Genomic DNA, 13098 nt, shown 5'->3' with positions numbered 1-13098 from the left:
GTGCAGCTGGTGCTGGACATGACTTTCCTGCTTCAAACTCTCACCGGGACACATTTAGTCACAACAATCAATGCAAAGTCCTCACAACAACAAATCAAACTCAATGGGGAGATTTACCCGCAGTCTCTCCCCAAGATTAGACCCGTCCACTGGGGGCCGGCGGCAAATACTCACCGATGGGAAGCGGCTGTCCCCGCCCGCCAGGCGCTCCCCTCCTCTCCCCTCCCCCCGTACAGTGTGTGGGGGCGGGTGGGGGTCAGATGTGTGGGTGTCGGAGTCATGTGTGTGGGGGCTGAATGTCATGTGTGGAGAGAGTCATGTGTGTGGGGGTCAGGTGTGTGGGTGTCAGGGGTCATGTGTGTGGGGGGCCGGGGGTCATGTGTGTAGGGGGTCACGTGTGTCTGGGGGTGGGGGTCAGGTGTGTAGGGGGTCACGTTTGTGTGGGGTGATGGGGTGGTCAGGTGTGGGGGGGGTCTCTTGTGTGGGGGGCTGGTGATCAGATGTGTGATCCCCAGTGGGTCATGTGTGTAGGGGGTCACGTGTGAGGGGGTGCTGGAGGTCAGGGGGTGTGGGTGCTGGGGGTCAGGTATGTGGGGGGCTGGGAGTCAGGGGGGCAGGTGTGCAGGGGGTCCAGTGTGTGGGGGGTGGGGGACAGATTTGGGGAGGTGTGGGGATCGTGTGTTTAGGGGGTCATGTGTTGGGGGGTTGGGTTCAGGTGTTTGGGAGGCAGGGGGTCATGTGTGTAGGGTGTCATGTGTGTGGGGGGGCTGAAGGTCAGGTGTGTGGGGGGGCTGGGGTTCATGTGGGTAGGGGCCACGTGTGTGGGGGGTCTGGGGGTCAGGTGTTTGGGGGGCTGGAGGTCAGGTGTGTGTGGGGGGCTGGGTATCAGAGGGTCATGTGTGTAGAGGGTCAGGTGTATCTAGAAGGTGGGGTCAGGTGTGTACGGGGTCACATTTGTCGGGGGATGGGATTCATGTCTGTGGGGGGGCAGGGGAACATATAACATAACATAACAGAACTTTATTGTCATTCGGTATAAATACCGAACGAAATTTCAGCAGTCACAAGACACAGCAAAAAAGAAAAGAACACAGGACACACGACCCCAACACCAACATCCATCACAGTGACTCCAAACACCCCCTCACTGTGATGGAGGCAACAAAACTTCCACTCTCTTCCCCCCTGCGCCCACGGACAGGCAGCTCGACCCCTACCGAGGCAACCGACACGCACACCCCCGCAAGGGGATGGAAGGCCCCGCGGCCGAGCCGCACCGGGCACTGAAAGTCCCGCGGCCGAGCCGCGTCGGCGATGTTAAGTCCAGCGGCCGAGCCGCGCCGGGCGATGGAAGGCACCGCGGCCGCTGCTAAGTCCCGTGGCCGAGCCGCACCGGACATTGAAACGTCCCGCAGCCGAGCCGCGCCGGCGATGTTAAGTCCAGCGGCCGAGCTGGAAGGCCCCGCGGGCGATGGAAGACCCCGTGGCCGAGCTGCGCCCTGGGGAAGAGACCCAATAAAAGAAAGGTTTCCCCCACCCCACCCACCCCCCCACACATACACAGCCAAAAACAGAAACAAAAACCATCCCAACACCGACACACACAAAAAAAAGACAAACAGACTGCCAGAGAGCCGCAGCGGGGGCTGGCGGTCAGGGGATGTGGGTGCTGGGGGTCAGGTGTGTGGGGGGGCTGGGGGTCAGTGCGAGGGGGTGCTGGGGATCAGGGGGTCATGTGTGTAGGGGGTCACGTGTTTGGGGGGGCTGGGGGTCAGGTGTGTGTGGGGGCTGGGGTCAGGTGTACCTGGGGGCAGGGGGTCAGGTGTATGCGGGGGCCGGGGGTCAGGTGTGTAGGTGCGGCTGGGGATCAGGTGTATGGGGGGGGCTCGGGGTCAGGTGTGTGGGGGCTGGGGGGGTCAGGTGTGTAGGGGTCTGGGGGTCAGGTGTGTGTGGGGGCTGGGGTCAGGTGTACCTGGGGGTCAGGTGTGTGTGGGGACTGGGGGGTCAGGTGCGTAGGGGTCTGCGGGTCAGGTGTGTGTGGGGACTGGGGGGTCAGGTGTGTAGGAAGTGACGTGTGTGATGGGGTGGGGACAGGTGTGTGGGGGGTCAGGGGATCATGTTTGTAGGAGTTCATGTGTGGGGGTGGGGGGATGGGGGTCAGGTGTGTAGTGGGTCACGTTTGTGGGGGGTGGGGTCAGTTGTATGAGGGGTCAGGCGATCATTTGTGTAGGTGGTCAGGTGTTTGGGTAGGCTGGGGGTCAAGGGACATATGTGTAAGGGGTCACCTTTGTGGAGGTCAGGGGTCAGGTGTGTTTGGGTGCTGGTGGTCAGGTGTGTCTGGGGGTCAGGTGTGTGGGGGCTTAGAGGGGCATGTGTATCGGAGGTCACGTGTGTGGAGGCTGGTGGGGGTCAGGTGTGTGGGGGGTCTGGGGGTCACGTGTGGGGAGGAGGTCTGGGGCCAGGTGTGTGGGGACTCAGGTGTCCATTTGTGTACGGGGTCACAAGTGTGGGGGCGGTTGGGGTTCAGGTGTGTCGGCGGTCAGTGGGTTATGTGTGTAAGGTGTCACGCTTGTGGGGGGTTGGGGGTCAGGTGTGTGGGGCGTCAGGGGCTCATGTGTATAGGTGGTCACGTGCATGCGGGGCTGGTAGTCAGAGGATCACCTGTGTGGGGGGATGGGTGTCAAGTGTGTGTGGGGGCTGGGGGTCAGATATGTTGGGGGGCTGGGGGTCAGGTGTACGGGGGCTGATGTGTGGGGGGCTGCGGGTCGGGTGGGTGGGGGCTGGAGGTTAGGTGTATGAGGGCTGATGATCAGGTGTGTGGGCTGTCCGGGGGTCAGGTGTGTGTGGGGGCTGGGGGTCAGATTTGTTGGGGGGCAGAGTGTCAGGTGTGCGGGGGCTGATGTGTGGGGGGCTGCGGGTCGGGTGGGTGGGGGCTGGGGGTCAGGTGTGTGGGCCTCCGGGTGTCAGGTGTGTGTGGAGGGGCTGTGGGTCAGGTGTGTGGGGGCAGGTGGTGGTCCAGATGTGTTGGGGGTCAGTGGTTATGTGTGTAGGGTGTCCCGTGTGTCTGGGGCGTGGGGTCAGGCGTATGTGGGGTCAGGTTTGTGAGGGTGGGTGTGGGGTCAGGTGTGTGGGGGGTTAGGGGATTATGTGTGTAGGGTGTCCCCTGTGTCTGGGGGTGGGGGTCAGGTGTGTGGGGGTCAGGGGGTCACGTGTGGGGCTGGGTGTCAGGTGTTTGGGGGGCAGGTGCGTGGGAGGCTGGGAGTCAGGGGGTCATGTGTGGGGGGCTGGGGGTCAGGTGTGTGTGGCGGCTGGGGGTCATGTGTGTAGGGGGTCACGTGTGAGGGACCCCCTGACCCCCACCTGCCCCACACGTGACCTCCTATGCACATGACCCCGAGCCCCCCACACAAACGTGGCCCCCTACACACCTGACCCTTGACCCCCGCCCCCCACACAAACGTGACCCCCTACACACATGACCCCCACCCCCAGACACCCGTGACCCCTACATACATCACTCTGACCCCCGACACACCTTACCCCCACCCGCCCCCACACACGTGACCACCTGCACAACTGACCCCCAGCCCCCACACACCTGACAGAGAGAGGGGGAGAGAGAGAGAGAGATGGAGGGGGGGGGGGGGGGGGGGGGTTGGGGGCGGGGCCGCGATGCGGGGCGGGGCTGAGTGATGCTGAGCCGGGTGTCAGCGCGCTGGAGATTCAGGGCGGTGCCGCTGTCAATCAGCAATCGGTCAATCGCTGTCACCGCCCGGATCGTCTCTGCGCGTGCGCGTCACGCAGGCGCGGCCCCCTCGCGCGGAGACGGTTTAACGGCCGCTCGCCCGCTCGCCCGCGCGCCGCCACCGGTCACCTGACCCTCCAACCGTCATCTCAGGCCGGGCCCGCCCCTCTGCTCCCATTGGTTGTCGGCGGTGTCCGCCAACTGCCTCAGCCAATGGCGGAGGTCGAGGGGGAGTGTCCCCGCGGGCCCCGCCCCCGGACAGTCCCACTCGCAGGCGCAGTGCGGCTCCGTGGATCCAGGGCGGGGAGAGGGACCCCGCTGTCCGGGCGGGCGGGGACAGCCGCTTCCCATCGGTGAGTATTTGCCGCCGGCCCCCAGTGGACGGGTCTAATCTTGGGGAGAGACTGCGGGTAAATCTCCCCATTGAGTTTGATTTGTTGTTGTGAGGACTTTGCATTGATTGTTGTGACTAAATGTGTCCCGGTGAGAGTTTGAAGCAGGAAAGTCATGTCCAGCACCAGCTGCACGTTGTTATGGGACGTGTTGGTGCAGGTGCTGCACAACAATCACACAGAGTTGAGTGAAGTTGGAGCTAACAGTTGATGTGTTGAAGGCGCTGAGCGGTCTGGTGCTGTGGAAGCAGATGGCACAGTTTGGTTCACAAAATGGCTGCATGTTCAGGGCACTGTTTCACAATGAAACCATCAGCTTGTTATTCCCGGGTTCCGTTATTTTTACTGATAACACTTCCTCAGTTGCCGGAGTAAAGGCCTTTCTGAGCCTTTGTGTGAGGAGAGTTGCACATTGTTATCAGCTGAGACTGAGTGATCCGAGGACAACAGACAATAGGTGCAGGAGGAGGAGGCCATTCGGCCCTTCGAGCCTGTACGCACCGCCATTCAATGCGATCATGGCTGATCACTATCAATCAGTACCCCGTTCCTGCCTTCTCCCCATACCCCCTCACTCCGCTATCCTTAAGAGCTCTATCCAGCTCTCTCTTGAAAGCATCCAACGAACTGGCCTCCACTGCCCTCTGAGGCAGAGAATTCCACACCTTCACCACTCTCTGACTGAAAAAGTTCTTCCTCATCTCCGTTCTAAATGGCCGACCCCTTATTCTTAAACTGTGGCCCCTTGTTCTGGACTCCCCCAACATTGGGAACATGTTTCCTGCCTCTAATGTGTCCAATCCCCTAATTATCTTATATGTTTCAATAAGATCCCCACTTTTTTACACTCTACATGGGCATGTCAGAAGGTAACTCCTTTTTGGAAAGACCTAAAACATTTTTTGGAACAATTGATGAATAAGATCATACCAATGGATTCAAGGTTGTTTTTATTGGGAGATACAAAAGGAATATTACCAAAGCTAATTTTAGATAAACATCAGGAAAGATTTCTCAAAATAGCAATAGCAGTAGCAAAAAAATGTGTAGCGGTCACTTGGAAAGATCAAAATGAAATAAGATTTGAAAGATGGTATGCAGAAATGCGTAGTTGTATCCCATTAGAAAAAGCTACGTATAATCTGAGAAATGGATACGACTTCTTCTTGAAGGTGTGGAACCCATTCATTTTAAAGATAGGATTAAGAATTGGAAATATTTAGATTCAGGATTGTTTTGATACCTTTAATAAGAATTTAATAAGAAATTACCCAGAAGTGTCTCCTTCTGGACTCCAGGTTTCTTTCTTTCTCTCTTTCTTTTTCTTTTTCTTTTTCCTTCTTTTTAACTGGGGGGTGGGGGGAAGGGGGGGTGTGGGAGGGGAGATAATACAGAACAATACGTGTATAATCGAATTTATAATGTGGTTATTATTGCTTACTATGAAATGTAAAATGTATGAGTTCTGTTAAAACTTAAATAATTATTTTTTTTTAAATAAAAAAATAAGATCCCCCCTCGTCCTTCTAAATTACAGTGTATACAAGCCTAATTGCTCCAGCCTTTCAACATACGACAGTCCCGCCATTCCGGGAATTAATCTAGTGAACCTACGCTGCACTCGCTCAATAGCAAGAATATCCTTCCTCAAATTTGGAGACCAAAACTGCACACAGTACTCCAGGTGCGGTCTCACTAGGGCCCGGTACAACTGCAGAAGGACCTCTTTGCTCCTATACTCAACTCCTCTTGTTATGAAGGCCAACATTCCATTGGCTTTCTTCACTGCCTCGACAAGGTGCAGCAGAATGAGAGTAAGAGCAAAGGATACTGTGAGGATTTCAGATTTGCAACATGGAATGCATTTTGTACCTGTCAGTTCTCATTTCATTATTCAAATGAGTTGGGACTATTGGGTTTGTGAGTGGAAGTATGAAAATTACACAAATCTGTTGACCACTAAGGTAACGTGTGACTTTTGCAACCAGTTTTTTGGGCATGGAAGTTTAAAAAAATCGCTATTCCAGAAGATCTGAAGGAAAAAGAGAAAATGCCAACATGCTGGAAACACTCAGCAGTTTGAGCAGCATTTGATTACAGTCCCAGTTCTGATAATGGATCATCCACCATTGCACTTCCACTGTTTTCTGCATTCACTATTTTAATCAATAATGTAAATACACATTGTCTTTATTACATTGTAGGAAAAATGGCAGTCATTTGTACTTGGCCAGATCACGCACAACGTTAAGATAACCAAATATGTTTGACTTAGATTGCTGGAGATTGTTTAAAGGGAGGGAGAGATCACCTGTCCACAGCTGGGATAGTTCAGGACCAGACGTAGTGCCGTTTAATGCAGAGTTGTATCTTTCAGCTATGATAATAGAGAATGTCTGCAAGATAGCAAAGGATAAGAAAATAACTGCAGATGCTGGTACAAATCGATTTATTCACAAAATGCTGGAGTAACTCAGCAGGTCAGGCAGCATCTCGGGAGAGAAGGAATGGGTGACGTTTCGGGTCGAGACCCTTCTTCAGATAGCAAAGGATAATCTCTGTTTGTTGAGGATGAATCAATTGGAGAGCTGAGTGCTGAGAGGAACAGATGTTTGGTCAACAGTTCGGTAATTCAATGTGCAACTGCAGAGTGAAATTGTTTTAGCACATATTACACATGCAGGCATTGCCATTTTCAAAGTCTAAATCCGGTCTGCCCACGAGCTTGATGTGCTGGTGCAGTTCCTGTGAACAGACCTCCCTGTCCTTAACCATCTTTGTGTTCCGCAGGGCGCCTCCACCTACCCTGAAGGCACTGTAGGCATGAACCCAGTTCACCCTCATCGTGCCTGACGTCTCCAGCTCCCTCCCAGTAACGCTGTCCTGTGAACCTTTGGGCGGGTTTCGTCGTGTAGAGATAAGACGGATGATTCTCTTGTGAAGTGGGACTGGTGGTGGTTATTGCAGACAGATACCTGACATCATGGAGACAGAGCAGGGTCTAGGCATGTGATATAATCCTTCTATTCTGGAATGGACACTCCAGGGATGGTGCTGGAATGTGCCATGGGAGCAGTGGGGACTACAGTTTCCAGTAGAGTTGGGACGTTTGTAGTTGGCCCATGAAATGTTTTATTTCCCGTTCCAGCCAGTGGGGATTTGGCAATAGGTAACATGGTGGTGTAGAAGTCTTTGTACTGGATGGCAAGGTTAGAAACATAGAAAATAGGTGCAGGAGTAGGCCATTTGCCCCTTCAAGCCAACACCGCCATTCATTGTGATCATGGCTGATCATCCACAATCAGTAACCCGATTCAGCTCGATCTTACTCTCTCTTAAATTCATCCAGTGATTTGGCCTCTACTGCCCTCTGGCAGAGAATTCCACAAATTCACAAATCTCTGGATGAAAAAGTTCCTTCTCACCTTGTGGTAAGAATAGGGCCAGCAGAGTGGACAGTAATTCCCCATTAGTGGGTATTTTTCCTCTTTCTCTGTGAGTTGAAGCCTCCAAACAGGTGAGGTGTGTATGTTGGGGATTGACCGTGTTTGGTCTGGAATAGTGATACGGTGATCAGGGGTTTGAAAGCTTCAGGGATCTGGCACAAATGATGAATTCCAATAGTCAATCAATAGTCGTTTATTTGTTACATACACATAAATGTGTAGTAAAATGAAACATTACCCGCAGTTGAACAATAAGACCAATAAGATTAATCAATAAAAATGCAATAACACATACAATCACAACTAACACCAAACAAAAAGAAACATCCATCACAGTGAGTCTCCTCCAGTCCCTCCTCACTGTGATGGAAGGCCACAATGTCTTTTTCTCTTCCCTGCCGTCTTGTCCCGCGGTCAGGCTGTTGGAGTTGCCACGTCGGGGCGGTCGGGGCTCCCGATATTGAAGCCCCCGCTGGGCGGTGAAAGGTCAACGGCCTATTTCAGGCCGCGCCGGACGGTGAAAGGTCCGTGGCGGGCCGACCCAAGCCCCGCGATTCGGGGCGGGCGAACACGCTGCCTCTGCCGTTGCCGGAGCTCCCGATGTCGGCCCCCACCCAGGGGCCTGCGGGCTTCCGACGTCCACGCGGCCCGCGCCGGAGCCTCCGGAGACGAGTCGCAGCCGCGCCCGCAGCATCCGCAGGCAGCCAGCGCCGCAGGTGGTGAGTCCGGGCCGCGGGCTCTGCGAACCAGAGCCCCAGGTGTTCCCAGGTGAATGGCCGGTGGTGGCAGGCCGCAGCAGGAACGGAGACACGACACAGAACAAAGGTCACGTCTCCGTTCTGGAGAGAGAATGTTACAGTTCCCGTTCCCTCCCACCCCACCCCCACCCCCACCCACAACATACAACACTACATCATATTAAACTACAATTCAGACAAAAACAACAAAAAACACAAAAGACAGACGGACTGCAGGCAAGCCGCAGCTGCGACGGCAGCGCTGGCTCCTCCAATTGCTGCCTTGGATAGATCAGGGATCTTTGGATGTCAGGGCAGACATGAATAGCTAGGCGGACTAATCCTGCTTTTATGTTTTGTTAATTTGCAGGGGTATACCTTGTTTGGATGGAGTGTTTTCCACACCTCCACTGCACTGTAATGCTGTTTGTTGGTTCACAAGGCAATGTCTTTCTTCACATTTAATTGTCACCTGATGGTTCTGTTAATATTGTTTATTTCAGAGCTACAGAGTTTGCGAACGCCTGACGACATCATGGCTGAAAGTGGTGACTGTGGAGGTGATTCAGTGGCCTCTACATCAACAAAACAAAAAGGTTTGTGAGGCTTCTGTGAAATGTATATGTTGCCCTGACAGTGCGTGGACACCTGTTGCAAGAAATGAGGTTCACATGGGAGTGGGACTATGGATGGGGGTGAACACAGAGAGTTGACATCTCCAGGGATATCACCGTTAAGAGGTGGGCGGATGCAGGAATTGTCTGATATATCAGCACTCTTTTTAGAAAGAAACAAATTATTTGATTAGCCGCAAACGTTATAATATCAGAGTCCAGAATCAGATTCTGAGCAGAAATGAGCCTTTGACCCATCTGCCACCTGACAATTTCTCTGCATTAATCCCATTACTGAGCACTAGTAGTCTATCACCTGCGATTCATTTGCATTTCGAATGGACTCCCAGATGCTCCTACAATGTTGTGACAGAGTACCAGCCACCACCTCAGGCAGTGTGTCCTAGCTGCAGTCATCACTACTGAAAGATTCTTCCTGAAAGATCATCCTGTAAACCTCATGGTCCACGCATTAGTGTTAACCCCCTAGTGTTAACCACCTCTACTATGGAGAAAACTATTTTTCCATCAACGTTGCTTCTCGTAGTATTCTGAAAATCTATCAGATCACTGCTTGTCTGCCCCAGCTTCAAGGAAGACCACTTAAATCACTCCAGTCTCAGTTGATATTTGAAATATTCATTTCCAAGCAATATCCTGATGGATCTCCTCTGTAGCTTCTCCAGTGCAAAGGCATCCTTCCCACAGTATGGAGATCAGAATTGCACACACTCCTCCAAATTAAGGCTTAATCAACTCCATGTAAATTTGTAACAAGGCCTCTCTGCAGTTGTATTCGATGCTGCAGCAGATGACAAGAATGCTAAATGTTGTCTTTGTGTGCACTGCTGACTTTAGGGATCTATGGATTTGTACGGGTGTTTCTCAGCGGTCTATAGGCCCTGTCATTCATGATGAATATCCTGGTTTTATTTATTGCTCCAACATGCGTCAACTTGCCCATATCATGATTAAATATGAAATGTAATGTCTCCGCCTACACAAATACTGGTTCAAATCCAGTTGCGGGGGTAGAAATGTAAATTTTGGCAGAAAGGCTAAAATCGCTAATACTTGGAACAAAATTATCAGATTATCTCGAAAGTAACAATCATCCAAATTTTATACTGGATATCTGGACATAACGTAGCACCTGATTCGAGGGCTTCTACGCTCTTATCAAATTTGTGAACGAACCTCGCAGAAGCTAGGTTAAACACAAAATGCTGGAGTAAAGCAGCGGGTCAGGCAGCATCTCTGGATAGAAGGAATGGGTGACCTTTCGGGTCGAGACCCTTCTTCAGATGCCAGGGATTTATTCCTGTTCTCTGAATTTACTTTTTTAACTATTTACGCATACCGCATCAAGGACATTGGACTTTGTGTAAGGGACTGATGTGCTACAATGCTGCGAACTACATTCTGTACTCTGTATCTTAACCTTCGCTCTGTCTGTTCTTCAGTTTTAACTGATTGTGTCTGTGTGTGGTCTATTTGATCTGTTTGGATTACATGCAAAACCAAGCTTTTCACAGTACTTCGGTACATGTGACGTTTATGCACGTCCAGTTAAAATGAATGCACGACTGGGGAGTTGGTGCAAGGATGAGAGATGAGAAAACATTTCTTCACACAGAGAGTGGTGAGTCTGTGGAATTCTCTGCCACAGAAGGTAGTTGAGGCCAGTTCATTGGCTATATTTAAGAGGGAGTTAGATGTGGCCCTTTTTGCTAAAGGGATCAGGGGGTATGGAGAGAAGGCAGGTACGGGATACTGAGCTGGATGATCAGCCATGATCATATTGAATGGCGGTGCAGGCTCGAAGGGCCGAATGGCCTACTCCTGCACCTATTTTCTATGTTTCTATGAAAGGATCGGAGATTCAGATATTTGGACAATTTGGATCTTTTCAGGGATAGAGATGACCTGAACTGGAAGGAGACTAATATCCTGGTGGGCAGTTTTGAAAGTGCTGGAAAGGAGGGTTTAAACGGGGGGCATAATCTAAAGTTTTATTCAGACAGTTCAAACTGAGATGTCAGTGGACGAGCACTTTGTGACCAATTACTACAATTCACATAACGTTGAAATCCTATGTAAAAGAACAGTTCCGGGCTTCAATGTGTCATTCTAAATTTGTTGGTGGAAGTCCGCCTTTGACAATATGAGATAGGAACAGTCATTGGAGTAAGTTGTATGTGGGCGAAGGGACGTCTGCAAGGGGAAGTATTTAAATTGTGATCGTGAGATTTCAAGATATGCATGTTGTTAGTGAAGGACAAGTAAGGTAATCAGGATGATGAAGAAACTGAGGCTCTGGTTAGGGAAAAGGGGACATGGGTTAGGTATAGGCTGCTCGGATCAATGCTTTCCTGGGAGAATTGTGAGAGGTTGAGGAGTGTACTTAAGAACAAAATCAGGAGGGCAAAAAGGGTGCACATGGTGGTACTTATAATTAAAGAGAAGCCAAATAGATTTAAAGGTAGACACAAAATGCTGGAGGAACTCGGGTCGACACCCTTCTTCAGACTGTTGTCAGGGGAGGGGGCGGAACAAAGGTAGAATGTAGTCGGAGACAGTAAGACTAGTGGGAGAACTGGGAATGGGGAGTGGATGGAGAGAGAAAGCAAGGGCTATCAGAAGTTAGAGAAGTCAATGTACATAGCGCTGAGGTATAAATTACCCAAGCGAAATATAACGTGCTGTTCCTCCAATTTGCGCTGGGCCTCACTCTAACAATGGAGGAGACCCTGGACAGAAAGGTCAGATTGGGAATGGGAGGGGGAGTTGAAGTGCTGAGCCACCGGGAGATCAGATAGCTTAAGGCAGACTGAGCGGAGTTGTTCAGAGAAACGATCGCCGAGCCTGTGCTTGGTCTCGCCGATGTAGAGTTGACACCTGGAACAGCGGATGCAGTAGATAACTATAAATAGAGTGGGATTGTGTGACTGGAAGACAATAGACTATAGACAATAGGCAATAGACAATAGGTGCAGGAGGAGGCGAGATCTGGGTGTCCTAGTGCATCAGTCAATGAAAGGAAGCATGCAGGTACAGCAGGCAGTGAAGAAAGCCAATGGAATGTTGGCCTTCATAACAAGAGGAGTTGAGTATAGGAGCAAAGAGGTCCTTCTACAGTTGTACCGGGCCCTGGTGAGACCGCACCTGGAGTACTGTGTGCAGTTTTGGTCTCCAAATTTGAGGAAGGATATTCTTGCTATTGAGGGCGTGCAGCGTAGGTTCACTTGGTTAATTCCCGGAATGGCGGGACTGTCGTATGTTGAAAGGCTGGAGCGATTGGGCTTGTATACACTGGAATTTAGAAGGATGAGGGGGGATCTTATTGAAACATATAAGATAATTAGGGGATTGGACACATTAGAGGCAGGAAACATGTTCCCAATGTTGGGGGAGTCCAGAACAAGGGGCCACAGTTTAAGAATAAGGGGTAGGCCATTTAGAACGGAGATGAGGAAGACCTTTTTCAGTCAGAGAGTGGTGAAGGTGTGGAATTCTCTGCCTCAGAAGGCAGTGGAGGCCAGTTCATTGGATGCTTTCAAGAGTGAGCTGGATAGAGCTCTTAAGGATAGCGGAGTGAGGGGGTATGGGGACAAGGCAGGAACAGGGTACTGATTGAGAGTGATCAGCCATGATCGCATTGAATGGCGGTGCGTACAGGCTCGAAGGGCTGAATGGCCTACTCCTGCACCTATTGTCTATTGTCTATTGAGGCCATTCGGCCCTTCGAGCCAGCACCACCATTCGATGTGATCATGGCTGATCATTCTCAATCAGTACCCCGTTCCTGCCTTCTCCCCAGACTCCGCTATCCTTAAGAGCTCTATCCAGCTCTCTCTTGAATGCAATCAGAGAATTGGCCTCCACTGCCTTCTGAGGCAGAGAATTCCACAGATTCACAACTCTCTGACTGAAAAAGTTTTTCCTCATCTCAGTTCTAAATGGCCTACCCCTTATTCTTAAACTGTGGCCCCGTTGTTCTGGACTCCCCCAACATTTACAAGTATATTAAAGGAAAAGGGTAAATGGAGAGTGAAAGGATATCCTCAGTGGTCATCTATATGTAGAGCTGCAGGAGATGGACAAGGTCTTCAATTATAATTTCTCCTCTGTATTTACCATGGAGAAAGACTTGTAGTCTTCAGT

The 13098-nt window shown here is 51.3% G+C and overlaps 1 protein-coding gene across 4 annotated transcripts in view; it reads left to right on the top strand.

Moving 5' to 3' along the window:
- The window catches only part of LOC144612512 (NACHT, LRR and PYD domains-containing protein 3-like), a 286610-nt gene that overhangs the window by 252719 nt on the left and 20793 nt on the right, over positions 1-13098 (top strand). For 3 of the 4 annotated variants that reach the window (XM_078432100.1, XM_078432098.1, XM_078432102.1), the window contains exon 2: positions 8824-8916. In XM_078432100.1, coding sequence (XP_078288226.1) covers positions 8824-8916 — 93 coding nt within the window. Of the gene's footprint in view, positions 1-4039; positions 4099-8823; positions 8917-13098 lie in introns of those variants that run through there. The other variant, XM_078432099.1, reaches the window with a different exon arrangement.

This window comes from Rhinoraja longicauda, unplaced genomic scaffold (genome assembly GCF_053455715.1).
Source record: "Rhinoraja longicauda isolate Sanriku21f unplaced genomic scaffold, sRhiLon1.1 Scf000053, whole genome shotgun sequence".
NCBI classification, from domain to species: domain Eukaryota; kingdom Metazoa; phylum Chordata; class Chondrichthyes; order Rajiformes; family Arhynchobatidae; genus Rhinoraja; species Rhinoraja longicauda.
The sequence above is the reverse complement of the archived record's forward strand: the minus strand, read 5'-3'. Positions and strand labels throughout refer to the sequence as shown.